Genomic DNA, 25,503 nt, shown 5'->3' with positions numbered 1-25,503 from the left:
TGAACTGACAATTCGTCTTGTCACGCATATTTCCTCTCGGTAATAATCTCTCGAGGTGTGTGTTAATTAAGGACTAGAATCTGACGTTGCTTGTTGTTTCAGTCGCCGTGAGTCGCCAGTGTTTCATGCTGATTGTTTCGATAATAATTCCTCCACTCACATAAGGGATGCATGTTCTTGTCCTCCACCGAGTAACTCCATGATAGGCTGCCCTAGGATCAAACCCTTGTCTAGTAGTCCACACATCCCGGACGTTAATGGGGGTGGACGTTTATTCTGGTTAAGGTTATCCATGAAAGAGTTTAGTTGACGTGGTGATATTCCAACAGTAGAGTTGCCCGACTTTGAAGATCGGATGCCGCTTTCGGAGGCCTCAGAGATGTTGGCGCGTGATATTAGCTGATTGGGTCGGGTAGAGGGACTGCAAATCGGATGTAGAGGTTCCTTGCGACTTCCGGTAGATCATTGCCTGTGGGAGATGGTGTACCAGGGATGTTCGGTGGTTGTCACTTGAATGAGCTGACAGGTCCGTGACGGAGGATGGATCATTACCACATGGAATGGATTTCTTCAGGGATTGTTGCTCCATCGTGATCCACGCTTGGTGCTAGTCCCTCGGCCGAGTTGCAATGGCGACTCCGGCTTTAGCCACGGGCCATCGGGAAGTGAATCCCCCGCGATAGGTCCCGGAAGTAATTGAGTGTGGCTAGAGATCGACATAGCCAATGACTATCAGTTTCTGAGTCTGGCCGAGCAGTTTGAGGTAAGCGTATCTGTATCTGATCTCTCGTGACCTCTCGCGGCATACTACGCTGGACATGGCCTGGTTGGGTGGTTGCATGCTTCACACCGGAAAATACCAGACGAGCTTAGCCGCACTACGGAAAAGCATTTTAATCATGAGATCTGTTAGCAAGTGAAATGGTATTAAGGGGCCATTGAGCTTCAAGAATACCCCGGTGGTAGTCCCACTTCCCGATGAGCCCGATTCCTTGGTCAACCTTGAAACCATTCTGGGCAACCGGGTGCTGTCCCTCCGTGCAATGTCATCTTTATCTTCCTATAGGTGGGAAATAACCTTAACTTGTGTATGCCGACCTGTATTTTACAGAGGCGGAGCAGGGAGGGCGACTGCAACCTCCACACAGGGGTATCAATGCTTTGCTCATAGAGAGCCTGTCTGAACATGGGACACGACCCCCGAAGCCTCATGTTGAACTACGTACTACACTCTAATTACTTATGTGAAATTCAATTGATGGAGTTATAGAAAAGTTGACCGCTTTTGTCCTTGGATCTAATAAAATGGCTCCCCCCTTTATCGGCCAGTGGTGAGAGGAGTGGGAACTTGGAGGACGCGCGGCCTGGCCCGACTGTCGGTGACGGGGATAATCTTTTAGATCTTTCCTATATCTATCACGTGAAAGGCAGGGTTACCGAAGAGAAGTCAACGCGTCCACCATCTTAGCTGGTCAATTCCATAAGGCCACAGCGACAACCATGATACAAATAAGCGTAGTGGAACCACTATAACGACTGCCAACCGAGCCAGGCCCTCCGACTTCACCCTCGGTTTTGTTATACTGCCCAACCAAGGCTGGAAGTTGGTCCCCGCCCTCAACAAGCACTACGGCCATGCCAACCTATATCAACATCAGTTTCTGGGATGGCACACATCAATCGAGGAAAAGCTCACGACGGCATGCCATTGGAGATGACAATGGAACATCCACGCACCGGGGTTATCGGTCACATAACTGTTTGAGGATGCATTAGCGGCAATGCAGATAGTCAGTTCATGCAGAAACCTACCGAAGAGCAGCCCAACCCTGTGAAGGGAGGCCAATCGTGTCACGGTATGGAGGATCTTCAAGGTTGATGAGGTCCTTCGGCGCGTCTGTGACATCTGTGTACGGAAAATCTCCCACTCCAGAACCCAAGAGCCAGAACTTGTGACCATGGAGGTGTATCGGATGGCCCATCTGCCTTTCATGTCAGTATTCCGTGGCACTGCTCTCTTAAGCTATGTTTCATAATGAAGAATTAGACACACTGTATCCATGGACTCGTTTGAGATCCTCATGATGATGTCAATGGTAGAATTGATCGGCAGATGTATAGTCGTGTTTGCATCCCAGCCTGAGGAGTTTTCCCCGTAGATGAGAGGGATATCTGGCTCCATGAATGGCGCGCGATCAATTACCCAGGTGACAACATCAGTCTGACTAACTGTAAATGACAAAGATTTGTTAGACGCCCCTGAAGGAGGTGCTGTGTCGTTCTCGAATGGGGAGAGCGCTGAGGGGTCGAGGAGGGCAGCGTCCGCTTTGGCTGATCCGTTAATGTACATCCAGGGCTCGGGTGGATTCTCCATATCCTTCGTCGCGGTACTATCGTCTGACTGCCTGAGTTTTAGTAGGCCATCACAGCCACGCGAGAACTAGGACACTCACTTCGTATGACACGATCGCCCCACCTTCCAGGACCTGCTGCATGTCACCACTAGGAAAAGTAGCGAGTCTAAGGTAGTAATTTCCTGGAGGCCGGTCTAGTTTAATCATGACGGAATACCGCTGGCCGAGCTCCATGTGGAGCACCTAACTCGGTGAGTGAAACTACGTCGTTGACACGGTTTATAGATACTCACGTTGACTTCCTGTAGCTTGGTATAAAGACCATCAGCAGCATAGACAAACATTGAATGCCCGTCCAAGGAGACCCTCAAGATACTGACTGCACCCGAGTTGACGAGGTTGAGAGCCAACCAGCCCCTCGACTGATCCGCTGGTATGACTAATAAGGGCGAGGTCGTGTTGGTGCAGTTCTCTGGTGGCAGTGACGACATATTGAAGCCTGGATTGAACATCATGGGTGGCATGCAGCCTCGGGGGCTCAGAGAATCCATTCCAGGCATTTCAGGCATGTCCGCTGATGCCGGAGGAGTAGAGTCATCCATGGACATAGCGGAAGACGGGCCTGGCGTATCCGAGCTCATGGGTGAGTCCATGGGCATTTCATGCATATCGCGTCGTTTCATCATGTCCATGCTTGACATATCGGACATATGTGGCATTCCGGAGACGGTCGCGGATGGTCTAGGCGCAGTAGTTATGTTCTCAGGCTTTATACCAAGCCCGGGCCCTGCCTCAAGGACACTCTCTGGGAGACACTGAACCCTTCCTCGACCATTGGCCAAGATGCTGTCGACACATGACGGGAAAGCGCCAGTCTTGATATATCGCGCAAATATAACATCCGAGAGCTCATGCGTCCAGTCATTCAAAAGGATGTTTGTTGCGTTCTGTTCAGCGGCCAGGAGCGCTTGGACTTGGTCGTCGTTACGGGCGAGCGTTTCGAACGGGCGTCTACGAGATTTGGCCGGTCGGATGAGGAGCGGGCCGCGGATAGCGTCGTTGTAGTAGGCGCGGAAGTGAGGATGGTACCAGAAGAACCCGTACTCAGACGCTGTGGAAAAGCGATACGTGAAGTTGCCTCCAGCCGGGATAGGGTCCTATAAGTTAGTCAGTAGGCTAGGTTGCTGTGGCCATGACATGGGAGCGTATCAGACCTGTGTAACGCCTGGTACGCCATCCATATCTGGAGTTCCTCGAAGCAAGAGTCCTGGTTGAGGGAATTCTGGTTCAGTATCGACTGACTGTACTGTGGTGTGGGTCAAAGGGCAGAACCAACCGTGCCAGTGAATCGTGGTCTCGACGTCGAGGTCGTTCTGGACAAATACTTCGATGTCGTCACCTTCGTCCACGTCGATCAAGGGCCCAGGATGCTGGCCATTGATGAGGTATACTTCGCGCTTGAATCCATCTGGCAGTAGTTAGAGTCACTGGTCCGATCCTTTCGTGGACACAAATAGGTGGGTAAGGAAGCTAGCCACTTGCCTGGAGAACCGACAGCGCTGTGAACTGTAAAGTTGAATCGGCGTAAGGCAGCTTGAGTGCCAAGAGTATGAAGGGCAAAAATAAGAAATGCTATCAGCATCTCGGCGTCGATTTTTTAAAGGAGAGAGATAGAGGTTGATGAACAAGATGCTGGCTTAGGTTTGGTTGCAAAATGTTGAAGGGAGCTCGGCAGCTGGTTAAATAGAAGAGCTCAGGCGAGAACACAGATAAGACGAGAAGTTTGAAACAACAGGGGCACAACACCAAGCGTTATTATTGCGGGAAGCAAGCACAGCCTGACCAGGATCTTGATGCGTATATCATGAGCCCTTCTAGAACCACTGGCGATTTACTTTGGGCGCTACGTGGAGGATGAGCGATTTGTGCGGTGTCAACCCAAACGGGCGAGCGACAAGCTACAAGCCACACTACACACGCAAGTACATGGAATTTGCTGCGGCCGATCGTGATTTCCCCTGCTGAAACGCGGTATTTGTGCGGTTTCAGCGCTGTCACGGTAGCAAGGAAGATCCGTGAAGCTCGAAGTGTAAACAGGAGATGTTGAGATACTGGAATGCATGCTCGCGTGACCACGCCCACGCCCTCCGCTCTGTCTGATTCTAACCCTCCATGATGTATAGTAGAGATCCCTCTTGGCTGCAAGGGAGTCCTTCCAGGTTCGGACCTCCAAACTCTGTGTAGTGTGATATTGTATTTATTTCCCTCTGTCTATACCTACTAAGGCTGCATCTATGAAAGTTACTAAATTCCTTTATAAAAGAATATAAAACGTAATGTTTAATATTAAATATAACGTACATGTATAGCGAGCCGGACAGCAAGCGAACCGGACACCAATACTGTGCACTTAAAAATAGCTAACCTTAAATTTCTTAAAACTATTATAAAATAGCTAAGAGCTTAAAAAGAGTATTTTTTTAAATCTAATAAAAAGAGCTATAAGTTTATAGTTTTTTTATATTTTTAAAAAATTTCTTTAATTTTAAAAAAATTTCTTTAATTTTAAAAAAATAAAAAACTAATAAAAATAATATAAATAAGAAATTCTTAAATAACTTACTTATTAACTTTTTTAAAAATCTAAAAAAATTAATTATAAGTTTTAGGTTTTTCTTTTAATTTTATCTAAGCCTTTTAGCTTATAAAGCCTAAAATGGGATTTTTAAGTATTTTTTTAACGATTTTTATAATTAGGTGAGATTTATACTGTAGAGTAAAAGTGTCCGGTTCGCTTGCTGTCCGGCTCGCTATATATGTACGTTACTTTAATTATATTAATAGCTAAAGTAATTAAAAGTTAAAGAATCTTAATAATTATAAGTTAAGTTTTATATATGAAGCTTAATATCTTCATATTAATATACTTAGTCTCAGATAAGTATTATTTATAACTAATTAATACTGATCACAAGAGTTTAGTATTAATTTAACACTTATCAAGTATTTCTTATAACTCCCTCTTTATTGCTCATGCTCCGCCGACTGTCGCATCATTTCAACATCCTCCTCATCGATTGACATCCGTGAGCCGGTACCGTGATGTGTCTCGTGGGCATGTAGTCTCATGTTCACAAACATAGACCACAAGCCTAGGTCATACATGATGCGCAACACTCCTCCAACCACAAAGGCAATCCAGAACTTTTCCCTCCCGGCTAGAGCTCCCGTAAACGACGGCCCTGTAGCCATCGCCAAAGTTCGAAGCGTGCTCGTGATGCCCATGACGGCCGTGCGTTCCTCGGGTTTGACGACAGCCGCGATAAAGGCTGCTCGAGGTGCTTGATCCATGTTGTTGAGACCCATGCGGATAAACAAGAGGATAATAGTGACGACAAGTCCACTCGGCGCGGGAAAGAGTAAGACAGCCACCGAGGATGGTAGATGCGTGAACACCATGGTGTTGAGAAGTCCAAGATGTCTCGCAAGCGGTCCGGCAAAGATTGTAGAGACGGTCGCCAAGATCATAGCCGCCGACATGATGTCACCAAGGCGTGTCTTGGACAGGTGAAACTTGCGATCCAGGAAGTAGGTCGTGAGGGCTTGTGAGACCATGCCATCGGCCAGGGAATCGACTGTAAGCAGGAACCATAGCTTGTACATGACGTGACGGGTAGATTGCGAGATTTGAGAGAAGCGGCCCTTTGCCTTTGGTGGTGGCTGAGGGCTAGGTTGCTCCTCTTCATCGGAATCATGAAGTAAACCCTGGGCCAACTCATCCGATGTTTCAGGAGTTGTCTTTTCCGCCTCACATTTGCTGCTCATGGACAAGGTCGAAATCATGTTCAACCCACCCATGACGATGTAAATCCAAAAGGTCGCGTGGTACGTCTGTACCAGACTCCAACCCTCTCGCTGCTTCAATCTCTCCACAAACCTCCCCGCAAGTTCCGTGCCAGCTGCCGATCCAAGACTTGAGCATGTGACGTACCAAGACAAGACATCAGCCCGTGTTTTGGGTGTAGTAATGTGTGAGAGCATCGATTCTTCGATCGCTCGGAAAGGACCAAAGTCGGCGCCACTGGCGCTCACGACGCCCACGACGGCGGCAAGGAGGAGGATCCAGAAGTTCTCAAAGACGCAGAATACGCCTCCGGAAACAGCCATGAGCAGGCCGCCTGCGAAGAGGACCCGGCGACGACCGAGGCCGTCGGCCATGAGAGTGATGACCAAGCCGAGGACAACATCGCCGAGGAGAGTGAGACTCATAAACAGACCGATGCGAAAGTCTGAAAAGCCCAGTTCCGAGAAGAAAAGAGCTATCGTGAGCGAAACAGCTCCGAAAGCAAACATGCGACACGTTCGCGAGAGGATGACGAGCCACGCATCACGACCAGTGAGATACAGCGAGGCAATACCAGACTCGTGATACAGCCATTTGACCGTCTTGACGAACGACGACGGATGACCAGCCATTGCGACGAGGTATGAAGTTGAAGCGAGAAATATCTCACCGTGTCAGAAGCGGAGGTTTCATTGCGCGATCTGCGGGGTGGTGGTTGGTGGAGCGGATTTTTCGGCACCGTGATCGGCAGGTGAGTTTTCGACGTCATCCTGATTTAGTCTCACCGAGATGTGAGTCAACAGAGTTCCGGGATAGGAGGGACTGTCGCTAGACTATCGAGAAGCTTATTCCCGAGTAACTGCTCGGCTCGGCGTTTCATCTTGCCTTGGTCGGTTGGAGTTGTAGGGCAGAAATCGGCAATCAGCTCGGTGAACGGACCTGTAGAGGCGAGGACTGGAACCACCAATGATCCATTATTTGATATCGTGACTAAACCTCGCTACAATGGTAATCGTTCGTGTGATGTGGTGTTGTGGAATGAATATATGCTTCACTGCTGACCTCATAGATAATATGCAGCTCAAGCTGTGCTGGATGGACACAGGCTTCAAACGTTTGACTCCCTACCTTGATCTATATAAAACATGCAAGAATTTGAAAATTTTCCTCTTTAGTATATATCTCATGTTCTTCATGCTCTCAAAGACCTACAGACAACGCCTTGCCACTTGCCGACCGGTGTTTAATTAACTGGCTTCTAGCGAGATTAGCGGCTATTGTTTAATCTCTTCTCAACAAAATCTTCCTTCTTCGTCACCTCGCGGATTAAAATTATTCAACAACCACAAGCACAGCAGAATACTATGTCCCCTCAGACTCAACAAGCACCCGGAGAATGTCAGACTGGGACGAAGGAGATCATGAACGGCACAAAGAGACTAGAGAGCGCGAAGTGGCAAAAGAAGGCGAAGTGAAAGCTGCGCTCGAAAAAGCTGAAAAGACTTGGTCGGAGGGCGGTACCGTTCCGTTTCACACTCTGGATGGCCACTTTCGCTTGTATTCGGTCACCCATCTCGATCTGGGTTACGACCCGATATACTACCCCTCAAAATATGTTGAATTTCATTACTACGACGAGGAGGACCAAACAGACTACTCAGGGCTGCGAGCATGAGACGGAAAAAGCCTACTCGACGGCCACCTATACCTCAACGGCTCGGTTGACTACTCCTTTCAACGATTTCTCCCACCTTTAGAGGCAAGCTCGGAGGATTTCAAGGTCAAGTCTCATGAGGATGATGGGAAATTCACGGTCGCTTTTCAGGTCATCGACAACGACCACTTAATTGTGAAAGCAAGCCGGGAGTTGGTATTCATGGATCAACCAAAAAAGGCGAGGGGGCCTGAAACTTTTACCTTTATGGGAATTCGAGATGACCCTGGGAGAGAAAGGTTGATGAAGATACTAGAGGGTGCTACAGTTCGCCCCCGGACCGAAGTGTTTCGTCTGGTGGCGAGAAGCGGAGTTTATGAGGCGGTCGTCAGTGACGGAACAAAGACCAAGGGCAGTTCTCAAGAACGAAAAAAGAGGAAACGCAAGGCACGACGCGACCGGCAGTGAAGGAGTGACGACCATCGGTGGTTCTCAAAGATTATTCCATTATGGCATTAAAGCTAGGGTTGTGGCTGCATCATGTCGTGGAGCTAGACAGATGCGTTGACAGGTTGGGCAGAGTTCAAGTGCCGACAGGAATTTATACTGCTGGCTGTTTCTGGGCAAGACGCGTAAGTATTCTCTCCAATTTGACGTCAAAGAATGTCTCCCCGTCTTCCCACATCGATGCGAGATGTATATCCTTTGACGAACTATTTGGCCGTCGCTCGAAGGTGATGATGGATGTGGGATATGGTATTAACTGGCCTGGTTAGACAACCCTAGGACTATGAATCCTCTGGAAGAGTCAATTAAAGTTTGAGATTACGGCATATGAGCCTTTTCACAGGCACACAGGAGCGAATTGAGTCAAGAATTCGAGAGAATGCAGGTGGTCAAATTGTCGCATGCTAGCTGGACCTATTCCAACATTCCAGAATGTACGAGAGCAAGAACTATGTGCGAGAACACCCCAAGGACCAAAGGCCTTACTGGTTTAAAAACCATTTAAGAGTCAGTGAAGGGATCAAAGCCCTGGACACCATCACCAGCAGCAGCCTGCAGCGAGTTACCAAACTCATCATCAAGCTTGGGACCAACACCACCGCTCCAGTTCTGGAGCATCTTGTCACGAAGACCAACATCAGGCCAGTTGTCCCAGCCAACCAGAGGAGCACGGAAGAAGGAACCGGTAGGGTTCTCAGGGTTGTTGCGGTCATCGTCGTTGGCGAAGCGGAAGCAGTGAGTTCCAGCGCCGTCCTTGTGGTAGACGAGGAGAGGGCTGCTGCCATCGATAGGGAACTGGTTGCTGGCGCCGTCGTACTTGCCGTGGCAGGAGGGTGCCACGCGGACGACGTTGTCACCTTGGGTGAAGACGACAATGTTCTCCCAATCGTGGCGGTGGCCGCCGAGGAAGCTGCCTCCTACAGCCTGGTCCTTTTCAAAGTAGTACTCATACCTGCGCTTCTTGTTAGTGACTAGAGATGGGGATAATTGTTTGGGGACTTACATGACAGCGCAGAAGCCGTTGTTGCAGCGCTTGCGAGAGTAGGTGTTGCTGTTCTCCAGCTGGTGAGGATCACGACAGTCACCCTGAGGGGTGCCAGTGGCTCCATGGCCAGGGTTGACATTGCCATTGGGGTCAATGGCAGAAGTTTGATAGCAGCCATCAGAGTCAAAGTCGAGGTGAGGCTGGAACTTGAGCTCGAGCTGGTCGGCGCCCTCGGGAAGAGCTCCGATGACATCTCGCTTGTGGACGGGAGTGCCCGAAGCCACGGCGCTTAGGAGAGCGGCGGCGGCGACAAAGTTCTTGTGCATGATGAAAATGTTGAAGAGGCTTGAGATGTCTGTGAGTTGAGGTCTGTGGGGGGGTTGAGATTGAGATATCCCATGGGCGCATCAACGCCTTTATAATCGCTCAACTCTACGAGATACCCTTTTGGGCTTCACGATAGACAAATCGTGGGGCAGGTATCAAAGTGCAACGGTCGTGGTGGCTGTTCGGAGCATTGTGATCCAATAAGCTTAACATGCCTCATATGCGACATGGCCCCCAGCGCTTACCAGAGCATTGTGACATCTCCTGTCCTCCCTGAAATGCCGTCTCATCGAGTCAGCGCTAAGCCGACAGAAGTTCTCTCCCCCTGTCTGAGCGAATCCTTCGTTTACAACTACCGGGCCTAATAGCGGGTTCTCTCTGGGGCGATCGTCTTGGTTCACTTCCGTAAAGGGCAGCTGAGAACGGGAAATTACATCATTGAAACCGAGCACAATCCTAGAACGAGAGAGCCAAGCGCGATCGGCGGGAAAGCTGGGGGACCTTGAGGGCGGAGATGAAGGCACGTGGGTCGATGGGACGGTTCAAGCAGACGCAAACGCGGGACTTGATTAAAGACCGCTACTGCAAGTGTAGGACGAGAATTGACGTCACAGTAACCAGTTGTCGGTCTTATTCGAGCATCAGGAGACGCAGCTGCTTCCTTGGGATGGTTCCTTTTCAACCTCTGTTTCAGCTCCGCCATTTGGCGGCACAGCCTTGCAAGATTCGCCTAATGAGACCTGGAGGCGTTTTTTTGGTGAGGTCAGTGGTTTCATATGCCTGCTTGAAATCAATGCAAGGCCTTGTAATTCTCCAATAACCTTGTGACATTGACAGGGATCCGCGGATCGTGCGCTGAACGGATGAAACGCCAATATATTAAACACCCCAGACAGGCAGCAGCATTCCTGGGGCTGAAAGATGACACCAAAAACAAAATAACCCCTGGTCGATCGCCCTCTCCTGCACAGCCTTGTGGATCAGATCGACAGAGGCCCGACTCCCGAGGCGGCCGCCCTGACTAGGATGGGTGTTTGTCAGCTGGTAAGCCACCAGCTGAACATTCTGTGGAACAGAGGCTTTGGCAGGCGGTTTCACACAGTTGAACAGGCTGTGCTTGCATAGATGAATTAACCAGTGACGTTGCAAGATGGGTGATTCCACATCGATAGGAGCCAATGCCGACACTGACGGCATGTCGGTGGCTGACGTATGCCATTCCTTCTTCTTGATTTAGATATATCATCGATGATCGGGTACAACTAGGAATAGCCTGTACACTTTCAATATAACTTTTCTTCAGCTTGACCAAAATGGAAAAAGTTGCTGACATGTTTCAGTGAGACCGTGATACCTTGGCGGTGGAATATCCGTATTCCTTGTAATCAGCCACCATCCTGCAGAGGATCAGCAGGAGAACTCGAAGATCGTTGCTTTTGATAAACACAAGATGGGGGCTATAGAGTGGAAACTTTCTGCAAGGCTTGGAAACAGCATTGAAGAAAGGTAATTGCCGAGTGTGATGCAGTGTTGCGGGCTGAATGATTCCTCATCATGTGGGGCCTCGAACGACTCCATTGTGAGGACCTTGCAAACGGGATATTCCACGGAAAAGGAGTCAAGCGATCGATCAAGAAGGAAGCCGTTGATGAAAATTTCCTTGGCCAATAGGTCTTGGCAATGTAGCAAGGCTTGGGACTGAGTAAGCTTGAAGATTAGTGATCTAACGCTTGACACGGAGTTTGCCTCATACCTTTTTTCTGGCCGTTGCCTATCTAGGTAGGTTGCTTTGCTATGTAACATTTGGCTTGATGCCAATGCTATATTGCCCAAAGTCCCTTTGCTATTGTTCTTGGCATTTTGTCAGACCAAGGCAAGGAGTTGCTGTCCCGATCATTACAGGCTTTTCGATCTCTTCGAAACTCGGTCAGAATATCGACCAGGCTCTTTGGAGGTGCTGAAACGGCAAGTTTGGTTCCTCAAAGGAGTCTTTAGTATTTGCATGCTTCCTATACAAAGCACTCCTCATATTACAGAATAGAAAACGCAAGAGAAAAGGCAGGCCGAACTCTGGACTGAACTCTAATTATAGCTGATATACCCAACAAATTCATCCTCGGTCAGCATAGCCAGAATATCCTCCTCGTCCTTCGGATTAGGGGTAAACCGGAACGCCCGACGCTGGGCAATTTCCAACGCAGAGCCAAACCGGCCCTGCACCGTCGCACTCGCCCCGTTGCGCATCAAGAACCTGACGTTCTGAACGTGCGTCATCCAGACGGCCGTCTGTAATGGATTCCCATACACCCCAGGCCCTTGGGCATCGATATCGGCACCGCGTTCCAAGAGCAGCGTTGCCATCTCGGTGAAATGGGTATGATGCCTTGCCACGGCAGTCAGGGAGTTTCCGTAGTGACCGCACTGGGCATTAACGTCTGCGCCATGCTTCAGCAGTAGCTTGACGTTTTCGAGTCTGTAGTTGGCGGCGGCTGCTTGCAGTGCACAGCCGTACGCGCCTCCCTGCCAGTTGACGTCTGCACCTTTCTCGAGGAGGACTCGGATAGTGTTGAGGCCTTGCAAATTGCACGCGGCGGTGCAAAGGGCGTTTCCTGCCCATCCTACGTCGGCATCAATGTCCTCCATGACGTCTGCTAGGACCTCGACCACGTCTGAGTGGCCTTCTTTTGCCGCGAGGTAGAGAGCGTCAGGAGTAGGCTCGATTCCAATATCGAGCAGGTCCTCCACGAGATCCAGGTTTCCTTTTCTAGCTGTTTGTGCAAATTGCGACGCGTCCCTCTGGACAGCAGCGTCCATGTCCGTATTTATGACGATATGGGCATGCTCGTAAGGGGTTTCCGCATACGATCTAATGACTTGGCGGTTTCTGGGCAAATTGTTTTCCATGACGACAATGATTTGTTCCTTCATTTCGCTCACTAGTCAGCATTACTCTGGTGTTAAGGAGTGTATAGCATTTACCTGTAAGTCCTGTCGCATGTTCTGTGCCTCCTGTAGCATCTTCATTATGCCCAGATGATGCACTCTCCTTGCGACTCTGGCCGGGGTTTCATTCCATCTGTTTCGGATCGTGCAATCTGCTTTCCTATCAAGGAGAAGCTTTACAGTTTCTCCATCAGCGATCTCTGTGGCTCGATGTAGAGGAGTGCGTCCGTCATTGTCCTGCACATTAGGATCACCTCCCTTGTCCAGGATGCTCAGAGTCAATTCCCGGGCGCCTCCTATGACGGTCAGATGAAGAGCAGTCTGGCCGTAGTGATTCGTGGCGTTGACGTCTGCCCCATTCTTGATCAAACGTTTCGCAACGACAAGGTTCCTGGTAGATGCTGCTTGAAGCAAGGCATCGTTTCTGAGCCTGTCTGTTGAATGGTAGAGGGCCAGTTCGTCTTGCGGACGCACCACCTCTAGCGCGATTATGGCCTCTGCGAGATCAAATTCCAGGGAGTCTGCTATGTCGCTGAGCTGACTGATGATTATTTTCATGCCTTTACTCTCCAAAGACGGAAATTTGCAGATTTGGCGATGGTCGTGCTGCAGCATCGGTATCACTCTTTCTTTTGAAAGCCCGCTTTGTCCACTGACCTTGCCAACCAACTATATGGATCAGCAACAGAAAGGATCTGGGAGCATATGCCAAGATACTCACAATGTCCTTCTGACCGGGCATAGGGGAGGTTTCGACAAACGAACTGACGTGTTGTAGATGGTACGCTTCTGAATGAAACTTTTTAGCCAACTGACATAGTCGAGTTCCGTTTGACCGTATCGACTCGTGAATAGCTTTCTTGAAGCCTTCCAGCAGCCTGTCGTTGGTATTTGCAAAGGCCATGGCATCTACAATGTTGCAAAGCACGTCGTCGTAGTATTCTGAACGTGTCCCCGTTTGGGGCGTCGCAAAGAATAGTATCGCACAGGTTGACTGTCGAAGGGATCCAAATAATCCTCTCTCGTTGCTTGCGAGGAGAAACGCCTTTGCTGTTAACTGCTTGTCCTTCGCATCGACATGATAGACTGACCTGCTTGACAAGAAGGCCTCCCAAGCTATGGCAGATGAATACGATTTTGCGGTCTTCCTCCTGCTCCTTGTCAGTCATGTGCACTGTTGAGCCCGGAGCCGGCCTTACCTTTTCGCTCGACCTCGTCATCTTTACAAGGCTGAGGAGATGCCGGGCATAGTCTGTCAAACTGACTGTCCCACCGGAAAAGGCAACTCCAGAGTCATAACCGTAGGAGTAAACACGTATGCCGGCAAACTCTTCCTCAAGATGCTGAAGCCAGTTAAAGCCATTCTCGTGCTGCCAAGTACGGTAGGCATCGCCCCCTAGGCCATGGACGGCGATAACGTCGAGTTTGCAGGCATCTTGTGATGGAGATTCGGGGACTTGTGATGTGGAACTGTTGAGGTGAAAGAGGCCGTACTGCTCGTTCTGGGGCTGTGGCGCCTCAGCATGGTCGGATGTCTCTATCTCAAGTAGGTTTTGGATCTGCTCTTCACTGGGCTCCTCCAGTATATCTATCCGTCGCAAGAACTGCGTTGACTCTGAGGTTGCCATTCTGATGGGTTAGCCGATGGGAGAATGGGGCCTTAAGCAGGATGAAACAGGTCGAGATGGACTGAGATGGTTCTTCTCCAGACCTGACACCCCGCTCCAGTCAGCCTTGGCTCCAAAACCTGTCTCATGGGGAGAACGCCACATCTTTCTCCAGTTCCAATCATCCGTCACCATGTCCTGACTAAGACATCTTGACCCCTGCAAGGCGGGCTATCAAAATGCGTTATCTCGGTGTTGCATGCCGTCTTTCAACCTCAACATGACCATCTCAATCATCCATAGTCTGCCATGCTAGGATCTCGCACAATCCAATCACTCTTTGTCTCCCGAGTAGGACAGCTCGTCCTCAGACAGCTCAAAGAGATATGGGAGACCAAATTCATGCTATTCGGCCTGATCATGGCGATACGATATCTTTTCGGTTCCCTCAGCATCTTCTGGTGGGGTCTCACAAAATTACCTGCGGTTCCTTTCATATCCAACCCCATTTCGCAATTGGTATCCATGGCCGGCGCTCTTTTCACCCAGCTCTCCGTCATATTGTTGATGTGGGCGGCGTTCCAGAGAACTCAACGTGACCAGCCATCGCCATGGAGGGATCTCGATATCCGATATGTTGTTCAACTTCTCCTGCCAACCTCACCTTTAGTCGGGCTCAACTTTCTGTATTCGAGACTTGGACCGTTGAGACGACAGACTATTCGAGCATCACCATGGCATTTCAGACACACTCTGGCTTTGGTGCATGCCGGGACTGTCATATTCGGCATGGTCAAGTTTGGGGGACTAGGTGGTCTACTCGGTGTGGGCTTACTTGCCATCTTGTTTGATGCGGTATTTCTATTGTTACGGCAAATCGAGGCAGCATTTGGCCAAAACATGCGCAATCTCACACCAAGGCTTGATTATCAACATAAGCCACGATTTGCGTTGGCTGCCGTGTCCCAAGCTCTGGCCCTTGTGGTTGCCTTCATCTTCACCATGAAGGATCATCAGTGGCCAATATACATCCTTTTTGTCTTTCCCATGACGGCAGTGGCGACATTTCTGGGATATCTCAGCCATGGTCATGAACCGGAGTATCTCAACGACTCCATCTCGGTCCACTCTCTTCCGGAGAGCCAGGGGCCTCCATTCTGCCAAAGATGCCGGTCCACCATCTTCTCAAATGCTCTCACTGGCCCGACTCACCATCTCACTGCCGATAGCTTGTATAGGTCGGCATCGACAGGTTGCCGAATCTGTGCAGCTGTCTGGCAGCAAAGATCCCACGTCCAGCAGGACTTTCTGGCCGTCTTGATGTTCTGGAAACCAACCACCACATATGAAGCCGGTGTGAGCTCATGGAGTATAAGATATCGTCAAGATACCTACAACCTTCGTGGATGTCGGTTTCAGATGCGACAACGTCAAGGTTAGTGCTGAGGGGTTACTAGGGAATTCTCCATCATGCTAACAAGTCAAAGTCGCCGATAGCTGGGTTAGACCTGGCAGCATGTTGGATCTACGAAAGCGCATTGCGCTTACTCAACTACCATCTCACACTGGCTCTGACCCAAGCTTAGCCCTGGCAGCAAAGTGGCTTCAGCATTGCACCATCTATCACGAGGTGTGCTGTGCCAATCAAGACCGGTCCTTTCGGCCCTCGCGTCTTCTGTATGTCGAAAACGATACTGTCTGCCTCCATACCACCCAGAAGATGCCCAAGAGAGTCCGTTACTTGACCCTTAGCCATTGTTGGGGCAAGCTGCATATTCTAAGGTTGTTGGAGTCCAACGAGGATTCTTTCCACCTAGATATTCGTATGCAATTGCTGCCCAAGACCTTCCAGGATGCGATCCACATTACACGGCGTCTTGGATTCTCTTATCTCTGGATTGACAGCCTTTGTATTATACAAGACTCCAAAGAAGACTGGCTACGAGAGGCTGCACTCATGGGCAAAATCTACAAGAATGCAGCATGCAACATAGCAGCCCCAGATGCCTCCAGCGGCCAGCAAGGCTGTCTTTACCCACGGAACCCACGGACAATACAGCCCGAACCGATGAACTATGGATCTGAGAATGAAGAGTACCTTGTCAACGAGACAGACATTTACGATAACCATGTTCTGTATTCCAGAGCATGGGTGCTCCAAGAGGCCATACTCGCACGACGGACACTGGACTGTGGTCGGGGCCAACTCTTCTGGCGATGCAGTGAGATGAGGGCGTCCGAGGTCTTTCCAGGGGGCGTTCCAACAAACATCTACCATGATGACCACCCGGCGTCCAAGTTCAAGGCCATCTCCACTGATAACGACCAAGTCATGATCACAGCAAACATCCTAGAACGCCGTCTTAGCAGTCTCAAGACACGGTTGCAAATTCCGATTGCCCCTGGAAGGGGGTCCCTAGAACGATACACCGAGGCCCCTTTTGCATTCTGGTCTGCCATAGTGGGAGAGTACACAAAGATGAAGTTGACCAAGGACACGGACCGGATAGTCGCACTCGCCGGTATCACGGATGTCTTCAGGCCGTTCTTTGGCGATCACTGGTTCGGCATGTGGCGCATCTTCATGCCCCTAGAGCTGCTATGGCAAGCTGGAGGTACGGGTCAACGGCCGTCCACGTTGCGAGCGCCCACCTGGTCGTGGTTCTCGGTTGAAAGGCCAGTCTATTACACGAGCTGCGAGTTCAACTACCGTCGTGACCGGCTCATCACAGAATTCATTGATGCAGAGGCGACAGGAGAAGATGGGATGCGTCTCCGTCTATCAACACCCTTGCTGCGAGCAACGTGGTCTAGCTTCAATGGAACGAGCTGTGTCATATCCAGTCTCGAAGGTGAGACGCGACGAATGTCGTTTTTCGGTATCCCCACTATCCACGATACCTATGGAGATGTCTCTTTCGATCACTGGGACGACGGCGCGGTGGCTGAAGATGTTTTTCTTATGTGCATGCAGATCCGTAGAAGATCCGGAAACATAGCGTTGGGGCTGGTGCTGCAGGAGGTAGATGAAGGGGTGTGTGAGCGACTAGGGCACTTTTCTATTCCAGAGGACTTGATCGAGCCGTTCTTGGATCGAACACCGAGAAGGGAGATAGTCCTTAGATAACATACGTCAAGAGTAGCAATATGCCACGAGATAATAAGTGCAGTTGAATGGTATTAATCACTAGGGTTCTTAGAGTCTATAAGAGAATATGTAAATGGGTGTCGTCTATGTACATAAGATTGACGTGTGGCTCGCCGTAGGTAGATCGCCCTGATTCGAGCGGTAGGCCTCTGGTGTCTAAGATATGAATCAATCCCTAGTTAGATCTAAGCCATAACAGAAAGGCAAAAATTAGAAATTAAACAAAGATCCGGTACAGCTGGCTTGTCTCCAGCTTACTTCAACTCGGGTATCCGAATGATGACTGCGCCAACTCCCGAACCGCTGTGCCACTGACGGTGAGCTTCTTGAATGTCATCCATATCCCAGATTTTGCGAATGGGCACCGTGATCTTGCCCTTGCCGAGCAGGTCGAGAAGAGCCTTCATGTTGGGCTGGTAGTCTGGCTGGTCCCGGCTGATGAGGAAGAAGGCGGTTCTCTTCCCCCTCCAGGGAATTTGACCCTTCAGCAAGAACTTGACAGTTGGCCATGTAGCTGGAACTGGGGCGTCGTTGGTAAGGGAGTACTTATTGGCGCCGAAGCCGACGACAATGCCGTGGCTGTTGAGGATGTCGTAGGATTCGTGGAAGCTCTCGAAGCCGATCGAGTCAAAGACGGCGTCGACGCCACCCGTGTTCTTCATGGCCTTGATCCAGTCCTTGTTGGTATAAACAAAGGGGATGCCGCCCTGCTCCCGCACAGCGGCGTGGTTCCTCTCTGATGCTGTACCGTACGCTGTCGCACCCAGCAGCTGGACAAGCTTCATGGTGGCATAGCCAACAGAGCCACTGATGCCATGGATGAAAACGGTCTGTCCCTTCTTCACCTTGGCAACTTGGTGAACCATGCCGTAGGCGGTGCACCAGTCGAGAATGAGGCCCGTCACCTGCTGCAGGTCGGAACCTTCAGGGACAGGGATGAGGTGCTTCTCGGGCAGGTTGACCAGCTGAGCCTGAGCATCATACTTGGTGAGGCATGCGACAGTGTCGCCAGCCTTGAACTTTGAGCTCCCACTTCCATTGGTCTTCACGGTACCGACGAGACAGTAGCCGGGGGTCAATGGTGGCTTCTGCTGGCTTGGGTAGACGCCCCGTCGCATGTTGATGTCGGCACCAGAAAAGCCAGCATATATGGGTGTAACCTGCACCTCCCCTGCGGCAGGTTGAGGGAGGCTGGCCTCGACGATCTCGAGGACTGATGCATCGCCGTACTTGGGGATGACGACTTTACGGAATGTGGTTGACATTGTGGAAGAGGCAAGGATAGTAGGAAAAGAAAAGATAACAAGTTCTGTTTCGATGCTGCAGCATCAAATCTGAGGTCAGGGCTGGGCCTCTTTTACAGGCCCTACCATGAGAATTTGACTCGGGGATGATGATTAATTTCGCCTGGGCAGTCGGTGATCGGGACAATAAAAAGTTGACAGGGCTAGATTAATAATCTTGGCCGGTGGGAATGTGCGCCGAGCAGCACCACATTGGCGCAAAAAGCAACAATAAACTCAACACTACCAAGTTAGGCTACTCTGTATCCGCATATGGAGAGGTTAGACGTAGAGCTAGCCACTACAAGTTGGTCGTGATGTCATCATCAGACGCGTTTGATAGAGCACGGCATCGTATTAATAAGGAAGTCCGAACGCAGTCAAACGAAAGAGTGATGAAGCAAAGCTAGGGACAATTGCTATGCCGCAACCTGGCCGTACGTGAAATGAACCCCCGACCGTCACCACGGCAGGTACCGAGGTCCAGAGCACAGCTAAGTCTGAGGTGCCCCAGCATCGACCACGCACCCAGGCCTGACGCCGAATTAACCGTCTATCTCCTTGATCTCCGCCGTCCGTATCGGCCTCCGTCATGCGCCACAGCGGCTTCCACTTTCCTCCGCCTCCATCTCCGACGATAGCTATGACCTATTCGGCCAGTCCGCCAGCTCGTGTCTGTGATGGAGCATATCGGCAGTTGTGCCTACCTATGTATGTTCGAAACCCTTGCGGAGTTGTTTCAGCCTCAAGGTGTCTAAGGGATGGCGTCGCCCATACCAAACATTCCGACATCTTGCTGAATGGAGCAACCACCATATAAATACCGTTGGCCGTGCCTCGACTGCATCTGGTTCCTCCATCATACATTCAATTTCGACTCAGTCAATTCTCTTCAAGGGCCCTCCAGTACCACTATCAAATACACATCAGCCACCCAGTCCATCTCCAACCCGACCCTTACAATGGCTTACAAGAGTGTTGCTCTCGTCGGTGTGCGTATCGCCCACCCACCACATTCCATCAACGGCATCATGCTGATACAAAACAGGCCAGCGGCAACCTAGGACAAATTACTCTCCCCGCCTTCCTCGAATCGGACCTTGAAGTCACCGCCATCGTCCGATCCACCTCTACCGCCACCTTCCCCGAGGGCATCAAAGTCATCAAGACCGAGTACAACCTCGCCGATCTGACCGAGGCTCTGAAGGGCAAGGATGCCGTCGTCAGCATGATTCCTATCGTCTCTCTAGATCAGCAGGCCGTGGTCATCGACGCCGCTATTGCCGCTGGCGTCAAGCGGTTTATCCCTAGCGAGTATGGATCAGATACCAGAGTCAGTATTCGCAGCGCTAAATAGCAGATCCCGATGCTAACATGGTACAGAGCGAGAAGGTCTTGGCCGCCGTGCCCTTCTTCAAGGTCAAGAAGGATTACTTGGACCTCCTCAAGACCAAGGAGGATGTTATCAGCTGGACTGCTCTCTTCACTGGACCCTTCTTTGACTGGGTAAGCCTTGCCCTCAGATGGGTTCTGATTGCGTACTAACAAACATCTGTAGGGTCTACCTCTGGGCTTCTGGGGCTTCGATCTGGCCAACAAAAAGGCTCTCTTGGTCGACGAGGGCAAGGCCACATTCACCACTAGCAACGGAGCCCAGATCGGCCGCGCCCTTGTCGGTATCCTAAAACACCCTGAGGAGACCTCCAACACCGTCGTTGCCGTCGAGTCTTTTACCACCAGTCAGCTTGAGGCCCTCGAAGTCTTGGAGAAGGTCACCAACACCAAGTTCGAGCGCACGTACCAGACCTCTGAGGACCTCCGGGCCGAGGCCTTCAAGTTGCTGAACGAGGGCAACATCAACGACGGAGGCGCCAAGCTCATCAGCGCCCTCGTCTTCGGCAAGGAGAACCTGGAGGACCACAAGCATCTGGACCTTGACAAGTGGAACAAGCTCCTTGGTCTTCCTACTGAATCAGTTGAAGAGACCATTGAGCGTGTTATCAAGGGCCAGACTTGAGCACGAGGGGAATAAAAAGCGTCTGGAAGCGCCAGGACTACTAGGGGCTACCATAATGTAGACACATCATTGCTCTTGACCGGCAAATCATGGCCATACTCGCTCTTGCCTTCATCTTTAAATGATTTCAAACAGAGACCATTGCATATTATGCTCAACCCACTACTCATCTAGGAATATTCCAAGGAAACCTAGCAAAAAAAACATGAATATCCACGCAATGAACCCATTATGCCCGATGCCCGTCAACACAAAACCAATATCTAAGCAACGTTCAACGTGATACGTCCTCCAAAGCAATCCTTTCAGTTTGATTTGTTTCAGAACGCCTTGATTCTGTCTGATTTGTTGATGTTTGATCTCCCGGAGCCAGAGTGACGCGAACATATTGGTTCGCTCGCCTCTCTAGAACTGGAACAGTACCGTCTAAGCACTTCGCATTAATCATTTGCCGTTTCAAGAACGCAACATCGGACTTACCGATCAAAAGAGACAGAAATTTGCCGGCGATGGGAATCCACACGAACAAGGCCACAAACTGCCCATAGGTCCATCCACCAAAGACAGAGTCGCCTTCACCCTCTCCATAGATGTCACCGAGTGACTTTCTAAATATGACAAACTTTGCCAGATTATAGGTGCCGAGACCCATGGTGAATAACTCCAGGATAGTCAACGCGACTTGGCTTGTTATGAAAGCCACAAACTTGTCAAGTGCGCGGTTCAAAGAGCGAAAATGCGTGTCGTTTGGGTCGAGGAGAACCGGGAAAAGAGATTTCCACAACCAGTCTAAGATAATAATGGGGATGATTGAGTGTATGGCCCAGTAAGAAAGCTTGTTGAGCAGCATACCCTGGCGTGACGGCATCAACCCGTTGTAAGCGAAGCCATCGAAGGACTCGTCGTAGTTCATGCAGTACAATTTTGGTCCAGAGTTCTGTCCACAAGACTCTAGGCCATCGTTCTCTCGGAACCTCTCTGGAATCTCGTCGGCTTCCCGCCATGAGAAGGCGATGAAATACGCCAGAACCCAGGTGAAGATCACCCATAGCATCGTGTACCACCATCTATTGCCGGTCTTGTGGAGGGCTATCTGCACAAATAGGATGGGATAGATACTGATTGATATCATGTCATCCAAGAGGTCTTTGTTTGTATACCACGCACGGAATGTGTGTCCATTGCCGAAGCCGGGGGTGCTGTTACTGACATATGCCACCACACCAACAACTGAGATGATGGCTAGATATTGTGTTTGAGCTTCTTGGAGGTCAACAATGGTTGATGCTATGGCTCCAGCAAAGCGGTTGTTTGAGAGAGTATTCTGCCATTTCTGCGCCGTCGTTTTAGCCTCGTCAGTTGCACGGAATGGCCATAAACAGGCCCGCACAATGTATTCGGTCCAAGTCGTGGTGAAATTTAGCGACAAGACGAAGAACATGGATAGTGAGAATTGAATGAGGTAGGCAATGAATAACTATTCCTGTCATTAGATCATGTTTCGATTGCTGAAAGTAAACTCACACCCGGACCCGCGAGGTCACCGTCAATTCCCAAATCGTCCTTGGTGCAATAGCTGTGGCTCATGATAGATCCAAGTTCAAGAGTACTGTTGTACGTGACCGAGTTGCCCTGGAATATGTCCAATCCTAGGGAGCATCCGAATTCAGAATTGAAACAAGACTCGATGGCACATCCGCGGTAGTTTTGGAAGACGCCGACATGGTCAAAATCCTCGAGCGGGCCGAGGTTAAATTGATCCCTTATTTCTTTCTCATCGTCTTCGTTGATAGTACCTCGAACTTGGTTATCATATGGGCTGTCCCAAGTTGTCAGGTGAACTGTTGCCAGGCTGACACAGTTCCAGAGCGTCTCAGCCGACGCAAAGAGGTAAGTTGAGTTGTTACATGCTTCGGTACAGTTTACACCATACTCTTTCGTCTCGCATCCATTACCTATGAGGATAATGGGGTCGTTCGTGTGGTCGGCGACGCGTTCAATGAGCTTGAGCCAGGCGGTTTCCCACTGTTGCCATTTTTGGGTGGAAAAGTTTTGTTGAGAGTCACCCTTGGTGATGTTGAACCGCCTCTCAATAACGTCAGCCATCCTCAGTAAAAAGAAGTAAAAATAAGGGCTTCGTCAGCAGACAAATTTTAAAGTCACTGCTAAAGTGGTGACGCGAAAGGCGCGCCATTATATATCTAGCATTTGGCTGTTGTACTTTGGAGCCCGATGATGAACACCAAAGCACGTCAGCACGAGCTGAACCTCTACTTAGACTTGCAGAAAGAAGAGCCTTCCAGCGAAGTGGGTGGAGAAACAAGCAGGCTGAGTCTGTAGATAAGACGTGGATGTCCCTTGGGGCATAATCAGGCTTGCTCGGTTGGAAAGCTCACCAAGCGTTGAGCTGATAAGTAGCATTCCAGCAGAAATAGCTCTTTGGTTGGTTTTTTATGCTCATGTATTAATGACTGTGTTTTCAGGGCCATGGCTGATGCCCTCTTTTGTAATCGTGCCGCGACGATCATGAATATTACTCAAGTCTGAAATTTCTCTTTGACAGACTACCAACTCACTTCGAATTTCAAGCGCCAGCCTGATCTCAACTGATAGATGTCTAAGCCATTCATGTCCGCTTGCGCCACACTACCAAGTCAAAATCGGGCTGTGGGCACAAAAATAACCGCTGAGCGCGCTTCCAGTTCAGCTTTGGCTTGGCAAGCGAGCAATGGGTCTGCCAACCGATTTTCCCCCTTCTCTTCGGGTTTGAAATGGAGTTGACGTCTCGCCCAGTAATCTGACATCATTATACATTACCCGTTGACTGTCCATGTTCGTAGCCTTTAGCTGATTGCTAGGCTGGGCGCAGCATCCCGAGGTCGTTGCCAAGCCGGCGAGGTGCGGGAGGCCCCAAAGAGGATAAATCGGTGGCTTTGCAGGTTCCAGCGATGGGATGTCACCTCGTTCTTACCAACTTCGTCGATCTTACTAAGGGGGGCAGAGTTCCCTCCAATTGACTCGGCGACCCTGCATTCGAGATGCCTAGACAAAACGGACTTGGCACCTTGTTTGGTGTTTTCCGTTCCCAACACACCCCATGTCTCCCACGCAGTTACTGCATCTAGTACTTAATTTCCAGATGTATCTGTACGTAATCCTTGGCCATCATCGACTTCCAGATATAAAAACTCTCGGGCCTTCAAATCTTCCCTTTGATCTACCTTCCTTTCCCCATATTAAATCTCCAGAGCTCCCCAAGCCCTCAGTATACGATTGAACTTTTCTTAACATGTCCACTGCGTTGCCGTTTCAGACATGGCTGTTGGAAGCCGATGGCACCTCTAATCGCCCTCTCGACACTATCGAAACATTTTTCAAGCTTCTAGCTGATGGTGGTGCCCCCATCAACCGCGAGCACTGGGCCATCACTGTTGCCTTGCGTCTGAAGATCCCGGAATCTTTCAAGGAGGTTGTGCCGGTTCTGAGACGAGCCTGGTTAACCCTTGTCCGACTTCATCCAAACCTCGCTGGAAGGTCTCATATGTCTGATGCGGGCGATCTGCCCAGTCAAATCTTGTCTGTTGGCCCTCTAAATGAAGACACATGGCTATCACAAACCTTTTTCCAGCACGAGAACATCCCAGACTCAACAACCTTGTTCACCTCGCTTCGCCCCAGCCCCACAGCGACGTGTCATTGGGTTCCTGCTTCTCAAGAGCTCTGCATATCGTCATCTCATTGGCGTATCGATGGTATCGGGATGCTCATGCTGGCCAACAGCTTCATGAACAATCTTGCCGAAATACTCCGGCATGATCGAAACCATCCTACCATCCAGGGACCCCTGACGCCAAGCCTCGACACCATCGTTGGTTCTTGTTTGGACGAAGAGACCACACCCATGTATCTACGCTCCACTGCCGACGCCCTGGTCGCGGAATTTGTCAAAGGCGTGCCAAGCATAGGCCTGCCCACCATCACAGGGTCCTTGACCGCTGCTCCTGGCCCAACCGAGCGACAATCCTACAGTTTTGATGCTACCACCACCAATACCATTATTGCTGCTTGCGAGAAACGTGGTCTCAGCGTCCCCAGCGCTGTTCATGCTGCCTTAGTCCGCGTCACAGCGACTTATCCACAGCATCCGCTCGCTAAAAGCTATGCCGCCTTTTTCCCAACTGATCTACGTCCATACCTTTCTTCACCTTATAATGGAGACGCTTTTGCGGTTGGCATGTTCTGTAGTGGTCTGCCAGTCACCGTTTCAAACGTTTTGGGCCTGTCCTTCGACGCTATCGCGGAGATTCTCAATAATGTCTACAGAAGAGACTTGACGCGGATGTGCGCTGATGACGAAGGGAAGCCGAAAGGCATGTTGGATCTCATGGCGCCTTATGTCAGACGGACAACCAAACTCTTCAACACTCTCCCTCCTCCGGAACTGCCTCCAGTTGAGAACCCAGACTTGAGCAGCTTTGGTAAGGTCGAGAAGTGTCTGCAACATGAATATGTCTTCGGCCAAGGTAATGAGGAAAACGTGACCGTGGATGGGTTTTGGATTGGCACGGAGACACTTGCTCGGTCGCTGCAGTGCCACGTGTGGACTTTTCAGGATCAGTTGACCATCCAAGGGTGCTTCAACACTAGCTTTTACGATCGAGAGTTTGTTTGTGAGGTGCTTCAGAAGGTGAAAGCAGAGTTGATTGAGGGTCTTGGGATCCAGTAGGCCCAGATTGCAGTCTTGTTTCCAAGAAATGTCTCTCAATAGAGGAGATATTTGGCATTTCATTCGTACTATCACGTCCTCCTCCTAAAGACACCACCAAGCGAGAGA

General features: G+C 50.2%; 9 protein-coding genes across 9 annotated transcripts; 3 read left to right on the top strand and 6 right to left on the bottom strand.

Moving 5' to 3' along the window:
* Positions 1-1,808: 1,808 nt before the first annotated feature.
* Positions 1,809-3,996, bottom strand: LRP88_11040 (uncharacterized protein; the record flags this gene model as incomplete). Its single annotated transcript, XM_083247485.1, has 6 exons — positions 1,809-1,982; positions 2,054-2,401; positions 2,454-2,597; positions 2,648-3,511; positions 3,662-3,822; positions 3,906-3,996. 6 exons carry the CDS (start codon positions 3,994-3,996, stop codon positions 1,809-1,811), a joined length of 1,782 nt encoding a protein of 593 aa, XP_083096633.1.
* Positions 3,997-5,378: 1,382 nt separating this feature from the next.
* Positions 5,379-6,830, bottom strand: LRP88_11039 (major facilitator superfamily domain-containing protein; the record flags this gene model as incomplete). The annotated part of the gene is made up of 1 exon (XM_083247484.1): positions 5,379-6,830. The coding sequence occupies one exon, from the start codon at positions 6,828-6,830 to the stop codon at positions 5,379-5,381; it is 1,452 nt and encodes a 483-aa protein (XP_083096632.1).
* A 2,030-nt stretch (positions 6,831-8,860) lies between these two features.
* LRP88_11038 (necrosis inducing protein) lies at positions 8,861-9,670 on the bottom strand (the record flags this gene model as incomplete). Its single annotated transcript, XM_083247483.1, has 2 exons — positions 8,861-9,311; positions 9,363-9,670. The coding sequence occupies 2 exons, from the start codon at positions 9,668-9,670 to the stop codon at positions 8,861-8,863; spliced, it is 759 nt and encodes a 252-aa protein (XP_083096631.1).
* Positions 9,671-11,753: 2,083 nt separating this feature from the next.
* Positions 11,754-14,242, bottom strand: LRP88_11037 (uncharacterized protein; the record flags this gene model as incomplete). The annotated part of the gene is made up of 3 exons (XM_083247482.1): positions 11,754-12,593; positions 12,651-13,151; positions 13,706-14,242. 3 exons carry the CDS (start codon positions 14,240-14,242, stop codon positions 11,754-11,756), a joined length of 1,878 nt encoding a protein of 625 aa, XP_083096630.1.
* A 1,699-nt stretch (positions 14,243-15,941) lies between these two features.
* Positions 15,942-17,348, top strand: LRP88_11036 (HET domain-containing protein; the record flags this gene model as incomplete). Its single annotated transcript, XM_083247481.1, has 1 exon — positions 15,942-17,348. The coding sequence occupies one exon, from the start codon at positions 15,942-15,944 to the stop codon at positions 17,346-17,348; it is 1,407 nt and encodes a 468-aa protein (XP_083096629.1).
* A 275-nt stretch (positions 17,349-17,623) lies between these two features.
* On the bottom strand, positions 17,624-18,634 carry LRP88_11035 (medium chain dehydrogenase/reductase family protein; the record flags this gene model as incomplete). Its single annotated transcript, XM_083247480.1, has 1 exon — positions 17,624-18,634. The coding sequence occupies one exon, from the start codon at positions 18,632-18,634 to the stop codon at positions 17,624-17,626; it is 1,011 nt and encodes a 336-aa protein (XP_083096628.1).
* A 980-nt stretch (positions 18,635-19,614) lies between these two features.
* LRP88_11034 (aromatic alcohol reductase) lies at positions 19,615-20,669 on the top strand (the record flags this gene model as incomplete). Its single annotated transcript, XM_083247479.1, has 4 exons — positions 19,615-19,644; positions 19,701-19,985; positions 20,036-20,158; positions 20,211-20,669. 4 exons carry the CDS (start codon positions 19,615-19,617, stop codon positions 20,667-20,669), a joined length of 897 nt encoding a protein of 298 aa, XP_083096627.1.
* A 320-nt stretch (positions 20,670-20,989) lies between these two features.
* Positions 20,990-22,775, bottom strand: LRP88_11033 (uncharacterized protein; the record flags this gene model as incomplete). Its single annotated transcript, XM_083247478.1, has 3 exons — positions 20,990-21,009; positions 21,150-22,146; positions 22,194-22,775. The coding sequence occupies 3 exons, from the start codon at positions 22,773-22,775 to the stop codon at positions 20,990-20,992; spliced, it is 1,599 nt and encodes a 532-aa protein (XP_083096626.1).
* A 1,183-nt stretch (positions 22,776-23,958) lies between these two features.
* On the top strand, positions 23,959-25,395 carry LRP88_11032 (uncharacterized protein; the record flags this gene model as incomplete). Its single annotated transcript, XM_083247477.1, has 1 exon — positions 23,959-25,395. One exon carries the CDS (start codon positions 23,959-23,961, stop codon positions 25,393-25,395), a length of 1,437 nt encoding a protein of 478 aa, XP_083096625.1.
* Positions 25,396-25,503: the final 108 nt, after the last annotated feature.

Source organism: Fusarium phalaenopsidis (genome assembly GCF_050370095.1).
Source record: "Fusarium phalaenopsidis strain FUZ10S chromosome Unknown contig_32306, whole genome shotgun sequence".
Classification (NCBI taxonomy): Eukaryota; Fungi; Ascomycota; class Sordariomycetes; order Hypocreales; family Nectriaceae; genus Fusarium; species Fusarium phalaenopsidis.
This window is presented reverse-complemented; position numbering and strand designations above follow the sequence as displayed.